Source organism: Oncorhynchus gorbuscha, linkage group LG25 (assembly GCF_021184085.1).
Source record: "Oncorhynchus gorbuscha isolate QuinsamMale2020 ecotype Even-year linkage group LG25, OgorEven_v1.0, whole genome shotgun sequence".
NCBI lineage: Eukaryota > Metazoa > Chordata > Actinopteri > Salmoniformes > Salmonidae > Oncorhynchus > Oncorhynchus gorbuscha.
The window spans coordinates 41,946,901-41,964,916 of record NC_060197.1 but is presented as its reverse complement, the minus strand read 5'-3'; the positions used below and the strand labels follow the sequence as shown (position 1 = coordinate 41,964,916).

General features: G+C 44.8%; 1 protein-coding gene across 1 annotated transcript; it reads left to right on the top strand.

Annotated features, from left to right (window-relative positions):
- Positions 1 to 244: 244 nt before the first annotated feature.
- Positions 245 to 2,532, top strand: LOC124013870 (ice-structuring glycoprotein-like). Its single transcript, XM_046328423.1, has 3 exons — positions 245 to 1,064; positions 1,305 to 1,603; positions 1,699 to 2,532. The coding sequence occupies exons 1-3, from the start codon at positions 245 to 247 to the stop codon at positions 2,530 to 2,532; spliced, it is 1,953 nt and encodes a 650-aa protein (XP_046184379.1).
- The last annotated feature ends 15,484 nt before the right edge of the window (positions 2,533 to 18,016 follow it).

Sequence of the window (18,016 nt, the reverse complement as noted above, 5' to 3'; positions counted from 1 at the left end):
ATGATGCTGAGAAATAAAATGCAGGTCTTGCTGGTCTGCGTGGCTCCGTAACAGGATAAACAGAAGTGGGCGGTGATGTCTCTTGTGGTGATCACAGGAGGGATGGCCTTGTGATCTGGAGATGACAGCTCAAGGACTGTCTGACCATGTTGAGTTCTCCAGAGCATGACATTAACCCCTGCTGCTGTTACCTGTTCTGCTGCTGCTTCCACTGCTGCTGCTACCCCTGCAGCTGCTACCCCTGATGCTGCTACCCCTGCAGCTGCTACCCCTGATGCTGCTACCCCTGCTGCTGCTTCCACTGCTGCTGCTACCCCCTGCAGCTGCTACCCCTGATGCTGCTACCCCTGCAGCTGCTACCCCTGATGCTGCTACCCCTGCTGCTGCTACCCCTGCAGCTGCTACCCCTGATGCTTCTACCCCTGCTGCTGCTACCCCTGCTGCTGCTACCTGTTCTGCTGCTGCTACCTGTTCTGCTGCTGCTTCCTCTGCTGCTACCCCTGCTGCTGCTACCCCTGCTGCTGCTACCCCTGATTCTACCCCTGATGCTGCTACCCCTGCTGCTGCTACCCCTGCTGCTGCTACCCCTGCTGCTGCTACCCCTAATGCTGCTACCACTGCTGCTGTTACCTGTTCTGCTGCTGCTGCTTCCACTGCTGCTGCTACCTGTGCTGCTACCCCTGATGCTACCCCTGATGCTGCTACCCCTGCAGCTGCTACCCCTGATGCTGCTAACCCTGCTGCTGCTTCCTCTGCTGCTTCCTCTGCTGCTTCCACTGCTGCTGCTACCCCTGCTGCTACCTCTGCTGCTACCTGTGCTGCTGCTACCCCTGCTGCTGCTACCCCTGCTGCTTTCACTGCTCCTGATACCCCTGCTGCTACCTCTGCTGCTGCTACCTCTGCTGCTACCTGTGCTGCTACCCCTGCTGCTGCTACCTCTGCTGCTACCTCTTCTGCTGCTTATGCTGCTACCTCTGCTGCTACCTGTGCCTCTACCCCTGCTGCTGCTACCTGTGCTGCTACCTGTGCTGCTACCCCTGATGCTGCTACCTCTGCTGCTACCTGTGCTTCTACCCCTGCTGCTGCTACCTCTGCTGCTACCCCTGCTGCTGCTACCTAGGCTGCTGCTACCTCTGCTGCTGCTACCTCTACTGCTGCTACCCCTGCTGCTGCTACCTCTGCTGATGCTACCCCTGCTGCTGCTATGCCTGCTCCTGATACCCCTGCTGCTACCCCTGCTGCTACCTGTGCTGCTACCCCTGCTGCTGCTACCTCTGCTGCTGATTGTGCTGCTACCTGTGCAGCTACCCCTGCTGCTGCTACCCCTGCTGCTGCTACCTCTGCTCCTACCTGTGCTGCTACCCCTGCTGCTGCTACGCCTGCTCCTGATACCCCTGCTGCTACCCCTGCTGCTGCTACCTCTGCTGCTACTTCCTTTGCTATTACCCCTGCTGCTGCTACCCCTGCTGCTGCTACCCCTGCTGCTGCTACCCCTGCTGCTACCCCTGCTGCTGATACCCCTGCTGCTGCTACCCTGCTGCTGCTACCCCTGCTGCTGCTACCTGTGCTGCTGCTACCTCTGCTGCTACCTCTGCTGCTACCTGTGCTGCTGTTACCTGTGTTGCTGCTACCTGTGCTGCTGTTACCTGTGCTGCTGCTACCTGTGCTGCTGTTACCTGTGCTGCTGCTACCTGTGCTGCTGCTACCCCTGCTGCTACCTCTGCTGATGCTACCCCTGCTGCTGCTACCTCTGCTGCTTCCCCTGCTGCTGCTACCTCTGCTGCTGCTACCCCTGCTGCTACCCCTGCTGCTGCTTCCTCTGCTGCTTCCTCTGCTGCTTCCACTGCTGCTGCTACCCCTGCTGCTACCTCTGCTGCTACCCCTGCAGCTGCTACCCCTGATGCTGCTAACCCTGCTGCTGCTTCCTCTGCTGCTTCCTCTGCTGCTTCCACTGCTGCTGCTTCCTCTGTTGCTACCTCTGCTGCTACCCCTGCTGCTGCTACCCCTGCTGCTGCTACCCCTGCTGCTGCTTCCTCTGTTGCTACCTCTGCTGCTATCTCCGCTGCTGCTACCTCTGTTGCTTCCTCTGCTGCTGATACCGCTGCTTCTGCTACCTCTGCTGCTGCTACGCCTGCTGCTGCTTCCTCTGCTGCTTCCACTGCTGCTGCTATCTGTGCTTCTACCTCTGCTGCTACCTCTGCTGTTGCTCTCTCTGCTACTACCTGTGCTGCTACTTCCTCTACAACTGATACCTCCACTGCTGATACCTGTGCTTCTATATGTGCTGCTGCTACCTCTGCTGCTACCTGTGCAGCTGCTACCTCTGCTGCTACCTGTGCTGCTGCTAACTCTGCTGCTGCTACCTCTACTGCTGCTACCTCTACTGCTGATACCCCAGCTTCTACCCTGCTGTTGCTACCTTTGCTGATACTTCCTCTGCTGCTGCTACCTCTACCGCTGATACCCCAGCTGCTACCCTGCTGTTGCTTCCTCTGCTGCTACTACCTCTGCTGCTGCTACCTCTACTGCTGATACCCCAGCTGCTACCCTGCTGCTGCTACCTCTGCTGCTGCTACCTGTGCTTCTACCTGTGCTACTCTGCCCCTGTGCTTCTGCTACCCCTGCTGATACCTCTGCTGTTGCTACCTCTGCTGCTACCTGTGCTGCTGCTACCTCTGCTGCTGCTACCTGTGCTTCCACCTGTGCTACCCTGCTCCTGTGCTTCTGCTACCCCTGCTGCTACCTCTGCTGCTGCTACCTGTGCTTCTACCTGTGCTACCCTGCTACCTGTGCTGCTGCTACTTGTGCTGCTGTTGCAGTAAACTTGAAATGGTGGCTCTGCAATGTGAGTTTAATATTCACGAGACGTGAAAAGGATCGGGTTTAGAAGAGTAAAGGGCCATGGAACTATGCGTGTGTTTGCATGTGTGTGTGTGCGTGTGTGTGTGTGTGTGTGTGCGTGCGTGCGTGTGTGTGTGTGCCTGTCTGTGCATTTCTAAGAATGTATCCATTAATGCCATGTAGCAGTCTTCAAAGAGGATTTGAGACAAAGCCCAAGTTTGCCAGTGTGAGGAATGACTTGATAAACTCCCCCAACATCACCCCTGTAGGTTCCCTAACCACTCAATGACAATAACAATCGACCTGAGGTTTGATTCTGGGGGCCGATTGCAGGTTCGGCTCTATAGATCTGGTGGCAAATAGCTTTTAAATGTTTTGCACAATGGCACAAAATAAAGAGGATTGTTGTCCTTAATCCACTGTAGGCCATTTAATTAAGAGCGTGTGCTACGTGACTCACAATGGACTTCAGGTGTCAATGTCACAATGACAAAGAAAGAGTGAGAGAGAGGGAGGAAGAGAGGAGTAGGGGAAAGAGAAAGAGTGAGAGGATAGAAATGTGGACCTATGCTGAGTCCTTTGATTAATTGTAGGATGATTGTGCTGAATCTGCAGGGGTTAAAATAAGAGTGGTAGAGGATAGAAACCTCAGCTTCTGAAACAAGAATGAAGCAAAGGGACATTTACATGCAATAGCACCACTGACCCATACTTGGAGACAAACCATTCATAATTAAGTCACTGAGCTTAACGATGCAATGGCAGCTGTGACAGGTACGTTCTCTGCTTTACGGAGACATGGCTTACTGGGAAAACGCTATCCAGGGTGGTACAGCCAACGGGTTTCTCCACGCATCGCGCCGACAGAAACAAACATCTCTCTGGTAAGAAGAGTGGAGGGGGCGTATGCCTCATGACTAACGGGACATGGTGTGATGAAGGAAACATACAGGAACTCAAATCCTTCTGTTCACCTGATTTAGAATTCCTCACAATCAAATGTAGACCGCATTATCTTCCAAGAGAATTCTCTTCGATTATAATCACAGCCGTATATATCCCCCCCCAAGCAGACACATCGATGGCTCTGAACGAACTTTATTTAACTCTTTGCAAACTGGAAAACATTTATCCGGAGGCTGCATTCATTGTAGCTGGGGATTTTAACAAAGCCAATCTGAAAACAAGACTCCCTAAATTTTATCAGCATATCGATTGCGCAACCAGGGGTGGTAAAACCTTGGATCACTGTTACTCTAACTTCCGCGACGCATATAAGGCCCTGCCCCGCCCCCCTTTCGGAAAAGCTGACCACGACTCCATTTTGCTGATCCCTGCCTACAGGCAGAAATTAAAACAAGAGGCTCCCACGCTGAGGTCTGTCCAACGCTGGTCAGACCAAGCTGACTCTACACTCCAAGACTGCTTCCATCACGTGGATTGGGACATGTTTCGTATTGCGTCAGATGGGAATATTGACGAATACGCTGATTCGGTGTGCGAGTTCATTAGAACGTGCGTCGAAGATGTCGTTCCCATAGCAACGATAACTCGCATTAACATCTGCTAACCATGTGTATGTGACAAATAAAATTTGATTTGATTTGATTTGATTTACCGTACATTACTGATTGATTCTGTTTCACCTAAAACCACATGGACGTCTGTCACCACAACCACACATACACACTGAAGTCATGACAAATGTGGTGATATACTTAGATTCAAACAAGTTTTCAAAACCACATACCCACGTAGGAACAAGGAGCAGCATCGGCAGAATTACAATCCTTTATACTTGAGGAGAGGGAGGAGAGGTGGTAGGGGTTAAACTCTCCATTTGATCAGTGAACAACATTTACATTTCGAGCAGATACTTCCGAATTAGCCCGAAGGGGATATTTCCTCTATTCTGATCCAGCCTCACCCTCTAGGCTCTTGCTACATATGACAACCAATCACCTTCGAGCTCTCCACACGGAACATCTGCTGCACGGATACGGCACGGCAACGGTAGAAACCACAGGAAGCCGGTAAAACAGGACCTCATCGGAATAATATTAATTAAACCCCAGAACTAATTGTGTGTTACTTTTGCTGTCAACCAATTATGTTTTACATTCTTCAGGGAACACCGATCCTCTGCTCACTGTGAAATTCCAGCTGTCATCGAATTTAAATAAGCATGTATTTAATTAACACACTGGAGCGTGAACTAGTATTTATTTTATATAGACAGACAGCGGTGCATCAGACTATTCTGGAGTTGTCTCATGAGTTGATGACAAAATGGTCCAGATTCCTTAATGATGCTATATCCAAAATAATGCTACTTGCATCCCAGCTTTGATAGTGGGCCGAGTAAAGTGATATCAACCGCTGATAGTCAAGGCTAGTCCTCATTGTTGTTGGTGATCAGGTCTAACACTATTGTGTCATCTGCAAACTTAATGATGGTGTTGTAGTTGTGCCTGCCCTTGCAGTCAATAGTGAACAGGGAGTACAGGAGGGGTCTGAGCACGCACACCTGAGGGGCCCCCGTGTTGAGGATCAGCATAGCGGATGTGTTGTTACCTACCCTTATCACCCGGGGCGGCCCATCAGCAAGTCTAGCATCCAAAAAAGGGGGGTGAGAAGGATTACTAATCCTTCTCACCCCCAACCCCCCTTTAAGATTTAGATGCACTATTGTAAAGTGACTGTTCCACTGGATGTCATAAGGTGAATGCACCAATTTGTAAGTCGCTCTGGATAAGAGCGTCTGCTAAATAACTTAAATGTAAATGTAATCCAGTTGCAGAGGGAGGTGTTTAGTCCCAGGGTCCATTGCTTGGTGATGAGCTTTGAGGGAACTAGGGTGTTGAACGCTGAGCTGTAGTCAATGAATAACATTCCCACATAGGTGTATCTTTTGTGCAAGTGGGAAAGGGCAGTGTGGAGTGCAAGAGATATGGCATCATCGGTTGGAGCGGCATGCACATTGGACTGGGTCTAGGGTTCCTGGGATAATGGTGTTGATGTGAGCCATTACCAGCCTTTCAAAGCATTTCATGGCTACAGACGTGAGTGCTACGGGTCAGTAGACATTTAGACAGGTTACCTTACTGTTCTTGGTCACAGGGGCTATGGTGGTCCGCTTGAAACGTGTTGGTATTGCAGACAGGGAGAGGTTGAAAATTTCAGTGAAGACACTTGCCAGTTGGTCAGTGCATGCTCAGAGTACATGTCCTGGTAATCCGTCTGTCCCTGCAGCCTTGTGAATGTTGACCTGTCACACAGTCATCCGGAACAGCTGGTGCTCTCATGCACGTTTCAGTGGTACTTGCCTCAATGCGAGCATAGAAGTTATTTAGCTCGTCTGGTAGGCTCGTGTCACTGGGCAGCTCTCGGCTGTGCTTCCCTTTGTAATCTATAACAGTTTGCAAGCCCTGCCACATCCGACGAGCATCGGAGCAGGCATAGTACGAGTCGATCTTAGTCCTTTTGAAGCTTTGCCTGTTTGATGGTTCGTCGGAAGGCATATCGGGATTTCTTATAAGCTTCCGGGTTAGGGTCCGACTCCCCGAAATTGGCAGCTCTACCCTTTATCTCAGTGCTGATGTCGCCTGGAATCCGTGTCATCTGGATGGGATACGTACGGTCACTGTGGGGTAAATGTCATCGATGCACTTATTGATGAATCCATTGAGTAACAATGAAATACCTTTACTGTGATTATTTTTTAATTAAAATTGTTTTAAAAATGGACAAAAATAGCACTAAATAAAGAGCAATTTCTCAAGGAATAATTTTGCTAGGACTCTCTTGGATTGGGGAGGAGAAAACTGAAAGGAGGATAAAACTGAAAACTAGCTGTTATTGGCAGAGATGTTTGGAACTCTCCTTCTTATTGGTCAAATAACTAATTTGCTGCCTGGTGATGTCACTAGACCGGATAAAACTTAATCCAACCAAAACAGGCTGAAATGCATTTTCAAAATGCTCTCTAAAACTAAAAGGACATTTTCATAAGTTTCACAATTTCACAGTATTATTCCCACCTAATAAAGTGAAAAAATATAAAACACAGGTAAATCACATTTTTGACTGTACTAGGCCTTTAAGTTGCCCACATCTTAGATGATACAACCACCCGGTATGAAATATTGATGTGGGTTTACGTTTCGCCTTCATTGTTGTCTGTTTATCTTCTGTATTTGCCTCATGTTGTTCTTGTTCTGCTGGTTTTGACAGCCCAACAGAGATCATCCATCTTCCAGATTTACCTCCGACCCTAATATCAACGAAGCAGTTCAATGCCATAACTCCACTGGGAACAAATACCTTTTGGGAAGAGGGCGGGTGTGGGTGTGTATTAGTGACAGAGCGAATGGATTCAAACTGCATCAGCTGTGCCGGGGGCTGGACACTTCCGCTGGGTCAGCATAAAAAAACTGCACATAACGCTGCCAATTGATTTATACATGATATCAGGTGGAGAGACCCATCTCCCTACAGCCTTGATGCTTCTTCCCTGCCTGTCTGCTTTCTTCCCTGGCTCTCTCTCTTCTTGTGCACTGTCACACATAATGAACCCTAGGCTGGAGACAGTGAAAAGAAAGCGACAGACACAAACAGCAGCAGCAGTAGGAACAGAAACAGTACAGAACCCCAGCAACACACCACACCACACTCCTCAATGAAAGATGTTGCATATTTTAGCATAGTTCTCCATCCACCGTGTCCCAAAAGTCCCAAATGTTTGACACAGCGAAAGAGCTGTGCCAGTATATTCCTATTCTATTACAACCTACCCACACTATCTCACAGGGGCTACACTCAGGTAATGTCACAAATGTGTGTCCCTGCTAATGAGTCCCCATAGGTAGATGGTGATGGCACTGCTCAGAGTGATCAGGTGTCCGAAGCAGGACACACCAGAGCTGAGAATGGCTAACGATGCTAAAAGTAGTTTTATGAATGGATTCGTAACCTTCCCCTGCCCTACCGGACCAACTACTACTCTTCATCTATGTCCTTACTGGTTGCCCCGGTTGTTCACCTCTATAATTCCATAATGGCTACATGTGCATTGTGCCGAAAGGCACATGAGGTTGGTGGCACCTCATTTGGGGAGAACGCGTGCTTGGTAATGGCTGGAGTGGAATCAGTGGAATGGTATCAAATACGTGGTTTGATGCCATTCCATTATCTCCGATCCACACATTATTATGAGCCGTCCTCCAATCAGTAGCATCTACTGCTGTAAAGGTATGATTGAATTGTTCTTGTTGTTTCATCTTTGGACCCAAAACAACGCATGAGCACCTTCAGATGGTTTATCTCTCAATGTGTGGAGAAAATTGGAAATCAATTTAAAATCAGGAAGTGCCTACAGTCAACTCAGAGCTGGAAAGTCAGTATTGACAACAGTATGCAATCGTTGGGGAATAGATTACCTCTCTCTCTCTCTCTTTCTCTCTCTCTCTCTCTCTCTCTCTCTCTCTCTCTCTCTCTCTCTCTCTCTCTCTCTCTCTCTCTCTCTCTCTCTCTCTCTCTCTCTCTCTCTCTCTCTCTCTCTCTCTCTCTCTCTCTCTCTCTCTCTCTCTCTCTCTCTTCCTCTTCCTCTCTTTCTCTCAAAACAATGTTTGTACTATTGTATGTGTAAGGACAGTTCTAGTGGCCAGACTGCCTGTACAATAAAACAAAATAATACCTTTTACAATCTAATCAACAAGTCTGGTGATTCACAGGCATCATTCAGCGGAATTATAACACAAAATAGATTCTCCCTGGAGTTTAGGCCCCACAGGAATGAAGGGCTGCCCTAAGCATTGCCAGTCTAAAACTGAAATACCTAACAAGATAGTATAGTAATATACGCAGTCATAAGTGGTGATTCAATTTGCCAAGCTCACATTCTATGAAAATGAAGCACGCTCGAAACCTTATGTCCAAGAACCATGTTTTCAGGCTTACTCACTGTTTAATAATAGTCATTTTTAATTTCACATGTAACCAGCTCAGTTGGTCTTAGCTTTGCAAGATACCTCAACCAAAGCCTGTGAGTAAGGTGTGGGAACAGATTGTTGTTAGACCCACTAGAGCGCCACTCACTGATATTCATAGTAAACACACCAAACACTGCTCAATTTTATGCGCTGGAGAGGTCGAGAGGAGAACTCGGTGCCATTTTCAGATTAGGATGCCTGAGGGCCTGAAAGTGGAAGACTGAGGCAGTCCCCTCCTCCCTTTTCCTCCCACCAGCATCCTTCCTCTCTCCCTTCAAGCGAGCAAGCTCAAAATGTATTTTAAGAGCCTCATTTTGATGGCAAGAGCTATCGTGTCAAACTGAGGAGCTACCGCGTCACACTTGAAAAATAGAAAGAAATCTTTAAAACTGGAGTCATTACTCCATGCACGTGATAAGCATGTAATTTTGAGTGACACAGGCTAATTAGCCACGTCCCTTCTCGTCAGTGGCGCTCCATGAAAAGCCTGTAATGGTTGGAGAGCGACTTGTCTTGGCCTGAGATCCTGTCATAAACTGAGCCTAGGATGGGGAATTAAGAGGAAGTGGGCCTCTTAATCATTTGTGTCGCTTTGGCCGTCTTAAGTTTCAACAGCCTTATGTAGCAGAACCAGCACCGTGGATCACTGGTTTCTTGACCTTCAGTCTCTTTGTCTGTCTCACTTCATGGAAATTGGTCACGGAGTTTGACCGGAGTTGTCACTTTTGTCTGTCTGCCCGAGGACACGGAAAGTTTTCCTTTCACGACGCGAGTTCCCGCTAACAAAAGAGCACAAACTCAATTGTCTCTGGATGACAAAGTTCAAAATGAAGAAACAATAAAGCACTGACTATGCACTAAATATGCCGATGTACATGGCGACAACAAAGTCTTTAGGGTTAAGTGAGATCGACTCACGGTGACACATGTTTGCTAATGGATTAGACATGGAGACTTGGAATCCTTGAGGAAAATAACAGTACTTATGAAAATGCTGCAGCATCGGCCCAAAACTTTTTACACCAACAATGCTTAATGTCCGCTATGAACTGATGTTATTGTTTTCACTCTCTATTGCTCTGTATGTATTGCAGGCTTTCTGGCACAGCTTTTGAAAGCATATATATTTTGTTTGAGCCTTTTGTAAAGACGTCCTTTCATATTTTTTTGCCTGCTGCCACATATTTAATTTCTTCTTGACAGTTTCCAAGGCTTTTATCCCTGCTTTGATATTTTATTATTCGACTCCTCTATCACTTCTTTGAATGATTTTGCTTATCTGTCAGTTTGTTGGTTATACTTTCCAGCCATACAGTAATTTGTTTCATGGAGGCAGTATGAATTAAATAAGGGCTATTATTTCTTTCATTTTGATAAGAAACTCAAATGAAGTCAGAATGCAATTTGTTGTAGAAACTCAATTTACTATAACCGCAGTACTGTGGTGCAGTGTACATCATTGTGCTCTCAATGAAAGTAGAAATCTCACCAATGTCTTCCTGTATTCACATGGTTGTGTTAAAGCAAACATGGTCAGGCTTCTCAATGGCATCTTAATGCTGCAATTAGATTCAACAGCTGCAGAAGTGTCTGTGATGCATATCCTCCTAAGAGGAATAGGAGGAGACAGTAGCACAGGATGCAGCTACATACACACATCTCTGGAACTGTCATAATCTTTAAACAAATATGTTATTTCATGATCTGTGGGTTTGTTCAATCAACACGATGGGTATAGAGCTTTCACATTTTAATTACATCAGTGACTATCTCATGTACAGTTGACGTCGTAAGTTTACATGCACTTAGGTAGGAGCCAATAAAACTCATTTTTCAACAACTCCACACATTTCTGGCTAACAAACTATACTTTTGGCAAGTCGGTTAAGACATCTAATTTGTCCATGACACAAGTCATTTTCCCAACAATTGTTAACAGACAGATTACTTCACTTATAATTCACTGTATCACAATTCCAGTGGGTCAGAAGTTTACATACACTAAGTTGACTGTGCCTTTAAACAGCTTGGAAAAATTCCAGAAAATGATGTCATGGCTTTAGAAGCTTCTGATAGGCTAATTGACATCATTTGATTCAATTGAAGGTGTACCTTTAGATGTATTTCAAGGCCTACCTTCAAACTCAGTGCCTCTTTGCTTGACATCATGGGAAAATCAAAAGAAATCAGCCAAGACATCAGAAAATTGTAAACCTCCACAAGTCTGGTTCATCCTTGGGAGCAATTACCAAACGCCTGAAGGTACCACGATCATCTGTACAAACAATAGTACGCAAGTATAAACACCATGGGATCACGCAGCCGTCATACCGCTCAGGAAGGGAATGCATTCTGTCTCCTAGAGATGAACGTACTTTGGTGTGAAAAGTGCAAATCAATCCCAGAACAACAGCAAAGGACCTTGTGAAGATGCTGGAGGAAACAGGTACAAAAGTATCTATATCCACAGTAAAACTACCATATCGACATAACCTGAAAGGCCGCTCAGCAAGGAAGAAGCCACTGCTCTAAAACAGCCATAGAAAAAGCCAGACTATGGTTTGCAACTGCACATGGGGACAAAGATCGTACTTTTGGGAGAAATGTCCTCTGCTCTGATGAAACAAAAATACAACTGTTTGTCCATAATGACCATTGTTATGTTTGGAGGAAAAAGGGGGAGGCTTGCAAGCCGAAGAACACCATCCCAACTGTGAAGCACGGGGGTGGCAGCATCATGTTGTGGGGGAGCTTTGCTGCAGGAGGGACTGGATGCATCATGGGGAGGTAAAATGATGTGGATATATGAAAGCAACAAAATAGATGGCAAATGTGTCTTCTGTATGGGGAGACAGTAAAATGATGTGGATATATGAAAGCAACATCTCAAGACATCAGTCAGGAAATAAAAGCTTTGATTTGATTTGCAAATGTGTCTTCCAAATGGACAATGACCCCAAGCATACTTCCAAGGGTTAAGGACAACCAAGTCAAGGTATTGGAGTGGCCATCACAAAGCCCTGACCTCAATCCTATAGAAGATTTGTGGGCAGAACTCAAAAAGCTTCTGCGAGCAAGAAGGGCTAAAAACCTGACTCAGTTACACCAGCTCTGTCAGGAGGAATGGGCCAAAATTCACCCAACATTGTGGGAAGCTTGTGGAAGGCTGCCCGAAAGGTTTACGCTCCTTAAACAATTTAAAGGCAATGCTAACAAATACTAATTGAGTATATGTAAACTTCTGACCCACTGGGAATGTGATGAAGAAATAAAAGCTTAAATAATTAATTCTCTCTACTATTATTCAGACATTTCATATTCTTAAAATTAAGTGGTGACCCTAACTGACCGAGGACAGGGAATTTTTACTAGGATTAAATATCAGGAATTGTGAAATACTGAGTTTAAATGTATTTGGCTAAGGTGTATGTAAACCCCCCTTTGTGGAGACATACACGATGTGTCAGATTCAGAAATCTGCCTGCAGTTCCTACAGCATTTCATCACCCTCACTCCCTCTGTCACAGACAGACAGACAGACAGACAGACAGACAGACAGACAGACAGACAGACAGACAGACAGACAGACAGACAGACAGACAGACAGACAGACAGACAGACAGACAGACAGACAGACAGACAGACAGACAGACAGACAGACAGACAGACAGACAGACAGACAGTACCCTGGAACTCAGCAGCAGCCCCATGCTCACATAATGGAGTCACTGAACTGTCATCCATCGAACAACAGCGCAATTAATTACAGCCGCCGCAATGCAACATTTAAATGAAATACATTTCCCATAGAATGATCAAGTGGGATATGAAGTGCAGAGAGGAGTGCTCACATTCAGTAAGGGGAAGAAGTTGATGTTTTAAGTAATTACCCCAAACATGAACAGTATCACATTCACACACAGTGAAATGAAGCGACTGTGTGACTCGCAGCTTTGCTACCAATCAACACTTGTTAATTTTACCTAGGTAACCCATAATGAGGTATAAAACAATAAAACATGTATCTTTAATTCCCTTCCATAGAGATGAATTCCTTATAACCATCTCTACCCAGTGGGATGAGTACATAATAACCATCTCTACCCAGTGGGATGAGTACATAATAACCATCTCTACCCAGTGGGATGAGTACATAATAACCATCTCTACCCAGTGGGATGAGTACATAATAACCATCTCTACCCAGTGGGATGAGTACATAATAACCATCTCTACCCAGTGGGATGAGTACATAATAACCATCTCTACCCAGTGGGATGAGTACATAATAACCATCTCTACCCAGTGGGATGAGTACATAATAACCATCTCTACCCAGTGGGATGAGTACATAATAACCATCTCTACCCAGTGGGATGAGTACATAATAACCATCTCTACCCAGTGGGATGAGTACATAATAACCATCTCTACCCAGTGGGATGAGTACATAATAACCATCTCTACCCAGTGGGATGAGTACATAATGACCATCTCTACCCAGTGGGATGAGTACATAATAACCATCTCTACCCAGTGGGATGAGTACATAATAACCATCTCTACCCAGTGGGATGAGTACATAATAACCATCTCTACCCAGTGGGATGAGTACATAATAACCATCTCTACCCAGTGGGATGAATACATAATAACCATCTCTCCCAGTGGGATGAGTACATAATAACCATCTCTACAGTGGGATGAGTACATAATAACCATCTCTCCCAGTGGGATGAGCTCCATTTTTATGGAACCATCTGCTACCCATGTCAGATGAGTACATAATAACCATCTCTACCCAGTGGGATGAGTACTGAAACCATCTCTTCAGTGGGATGAGTACATAATAACTATCTCTACCCAGTGGGATGGTACATAATAACCATCTCTCTGGGATGAGTACATAATAACCATCTCTCTCAGTGGGATGAGTACATAATAACCATCTCTACCAGTGGGATGAGTACATAATGCCATCTCTACCCAGTGGGATGAGTACATAATTGCCATCTCTACCCAGTGGGATGAGTACATAATAATCCTGGGGGGTGCATCTCTACCCAGTGGGATGAGTACATTCACTCTCTGTGGGATGAGCATAATAACCATCTCTACCCAGTGGGATGAATACATAATAAGATCTTTGTGGGATGAGTACATAATAACCATCTCTCAGGATGGGATTGGTGGTTGAAGATCTCCCCAGTGGGATGGGGGCTAATAACCATCTCTGGCAAAGTGGGATGAGTACATAATAACCATCCTCTTTGGCCCAGTGGGATGAGTGTCCATCTCTACCCATGGGATGAGTACATAATAACCATCTCTGACCCAGTCCTGTCTCAGCCTCCCAGTGGGATTTAGTACATAATAACCATCTCTACCCAGTGGGATTTGTTTATCTGGAATAACTTCTCTGTCCAGTGGGATGTCCATAATAAATCTAAGTGTGCGTTCTCTACCCCTTCTCTCTTGAGTACTTTCCATCTCTACCCAGTGGATGAGCCCATAGAACCATGCCCAGTGGGATGAGTACCTGACATGATCTCTCCCAGTGGGATGTCCCCAGTCCACCTGGCCAGTGGGATGAGTGCTCCATCTCTACCAGTGGGATGAGTACATAACCATGTCCCCCAGTGGGATACCTGACATGAGGAACCATCTCTGCTGGGATGAGTCCACCTAACCATCTCTGCTCCAGTTTCAACTGTTCTGCCTGGGATGACTATTAATCAACCATCTGGTCATTTATGAACATTTGAACATCTCTGGCCAGTGGGATGTTATAATAACCATCTCTACCCAGTGGGATGAGGACATAATAACCATCTCTCTCAGTGGGATGAGTACATAATAACTTCTCTCCCAGTGGGATGAGCCCTAGGACCATCTCCCCAGGACTACCTGACATGATGGCTCCTTGCTGTGGGATGAGTCCACCTGACCATCTGCTGCTCCAGTTTGAGTACAACTGTTCTGCCTTATTATTATTTGACCATGGGATGGTCATAATAACCATTTGAACATCTGGGATCATGTTCTGTTATAACCATCTCTACCCAGTGGGATGAGTACCCCAATAACCATCTCTACCCAGTGGGATTCTTCCATCTCTACCCAGTGGGATTTTTACATAATAACCATCTCTACCCAGTGGGATTACATAATAACCATTGTTTGCTGTTTGGGGTTTTAGTGGGTTTAACCATCTCTACAGCAGTGGGATATCACATAATAACCATCTCTACCCAGTGGGATGAGTATAAATAACCATCTCTGAGTTGGATTTGATTTGATAATAACCATCTCTACCCAGTGGGATGAGTACATAATAACCATCTCTACCCAGTGGGATGAGTACATAATAACCATCTCTACCCAGTGGGATGAGTACATAATAACCATCTCTACCCAGTGGGATGAGTACATAATAACCATCTCTACCCAGTGGGATGAGTACAAATTGAACTAGACTTCTTTAAGATATATCTTTCTCTTCTTCTTCTTCTTCTTCTCAAAGGTCTCAGCACTCGGGATTGACGCACATACACATTTATAATGCATAGCTCTGTTCAAATACAAATCATTTGTTACATATATATATCCCTGGGAATATGTGTTTGTATTAATCTTTCCCTCACTCATCACCTGTTGTTTTCAGAGAAATTACAAGGTGTTTTGATGTATTTTCTGGTCTTTGTTCAACCCGTCTCTTTCACTGTCAATATACACATGTGAGATGGAGAGATCAGACAGGTGAACTATAGGTTAGGTAACCAAAGTCAAAATAAGTCAAACTTAGAAACTGTGTACTATTCTCACTTGAGAATTGGGCAGGTTAAAATGGGAACACTTTATTCTTAGAACCTACTGAAGACTGACTAATTAAACCCAAAGGACAATGTTCTCTAAAACCTCATGGATCTGGATTCAAATGCTCACAGTGAAGTGTGTTCTAGGACTACTGGCAAACACTCCCTCAAATGTGACATTTGTTCCAGAAATAAACATTGGAAGTGCGCAAAGTCAATCATCACGAGCATCCTGTAGGTCAAACCACACTTATTTTACAAACTATAGTTATTTTACAGCAACTTATTTTTACAAAGTACACTTATTTTACTAACAGCGATTATTTTACAAACTAGTCTTATTTTACCCTTATTTACAAACTGCACTTATTTTACAAACTGCACTTATTTTACAAACTGCACTTATTTTACAAACTACACTTATTTTACAAACTACATTTATTTTTACAAACTACACTTATTTTACAAACTACACTTATTTTACTAACTAATCTTATTTGATAAACTACACATATTTTACAAACTAGTCTTATTTTACCCAGCTTGTAAAATAAGTGTAGTTTGTAAACTTATTTTACTAACTAATCTTATTTGATAAACTACACAAATTTAGCAAACTACACGTTTTTCTTTCCAAACTACACTTATTTTACTAATTACATTTATTTTACAAACTACACTTACCTTTTCTCCCGTTAGATTCAATAAAAACATAGAGGCACCCATTAAAACATGTAATTATCAAACAGCAACATGCTAGCGTGAGTGTTCTTACCATAGTTTTACTTGTCATGTTTTTGTCTTGCAGCCGCAGGAAACCAGGAAGCGGGTGTTTCTTCCAGCCTGCGGTGTTCTTGGCGGCTGGCGTCCCGTGGGGGCCCTGCATGTGTTTGTAGCGATTTGAGACGGTCACACAGGGAGGCTCCCCAGGGACCAACCGGAGCTGGCAGCCGGGGAACATTCACACAGAACCTGGCTTCTACTGTGGAAGAACGAGCTAGGCTACAGTGCTGTTACCGTGCAACAGGGAAGTCCCCTGGAAACACAGTCCCTATTGTACATCCTTGATTCCTCTCGTCGTCTTTCCTTGCCTTCATCTCAAAACGCCTTGGAGAAAATGGATCAAGAAGTGGGACATTACATATTCTTATGATGCCATTCCCTTTGTCTGTAGTGTCTGTGTTTTGAGTATGCTTCAAAACACTTCACTGGACTCATATGGATTGGGTGGATTCATTTATTGAAGTATAGCGAGATGGAAATAACCAACTAAATTCAAAACTGCACAAAAGTTAATGCAAATGTGAATGTCATAGGGTAAAATAAAATTCTGCCAAAATGGAGTCAATGAATCAGCCCTAAGCAATAAGCGGTCCCATAACCAGGGATGGACTGGCCATCTGGCATTTTGTGAAAATGCCAGATGGGCTGGTCCATTTTTAGCCTAGTGGGCCTGTCCAACTTGTTAGTTATTTTGTGCAAAATTATAATTATCTGGCTAATAATGGGGCCTCAAGGGGAAAAAATGGGCAGGTGTAAGGGCTTCATGGGGAAAAAATGGGTCAATGTGTTAAAAATGCGAGGGCCGATTTCAAATCCCAGTCCGCCCCTTCCCACAACTCTAAACTGTAATCCTTGGTATTAGATGGCAGAGATTGAATCCTAAAAGTGTGAAAACAAGAGAATTGGGGTCACAGTCTTCAGATGCTTACCAGTTACAGCACAGGCTATTTATGTAATACAATCAATTATGATTTATTATAAACCACTGCATCACACTTTGAAAAGAGACATATTTGTGATAACTGTACTGGTACGGAACCAGAGAGATCTCTACTGATTTAACCCTAATCCCTTTTATATTCCTGGGGTTTTTGCAGTTTCGGGAACCATAACTGTAAAATATGAAGCAAGTTAAGGTCTTGATTAAATGTAAGTCTTGCCACACCTGTAATGTCAGAAGAAACCATTGGGAAAATTGTTGTCCCTTTCTCTTATAAAGCTCAGTAATTTGTGAGCAGGAAGATACAAGTTTTGATGTAGTTTTTCAACTGATTTGCCAAGAAGCTCAACCCTCAACAGCTTTCTGAGGTAATATTCATTTTACATCACAGATCTGTTGCTCTTCTCAGCAGCGGTGTGTAATATTCAACTTCAAGGTACAACATTAATTGATGTGAAAGTATACATACATTTTGAAAGAAAAGAGTTTACTTTCACATTAACATTTTTTTAAGGGTCTGACCTTATCAGCAAGCACAGAACACAACCATGGCGCTACAAGTTATTCATCAGAATACTTAGTTTTTTTCCTATGGTGAAATTAGGGACATGAATAACAGGATAGAGGTAGTAATGAACTTACATATA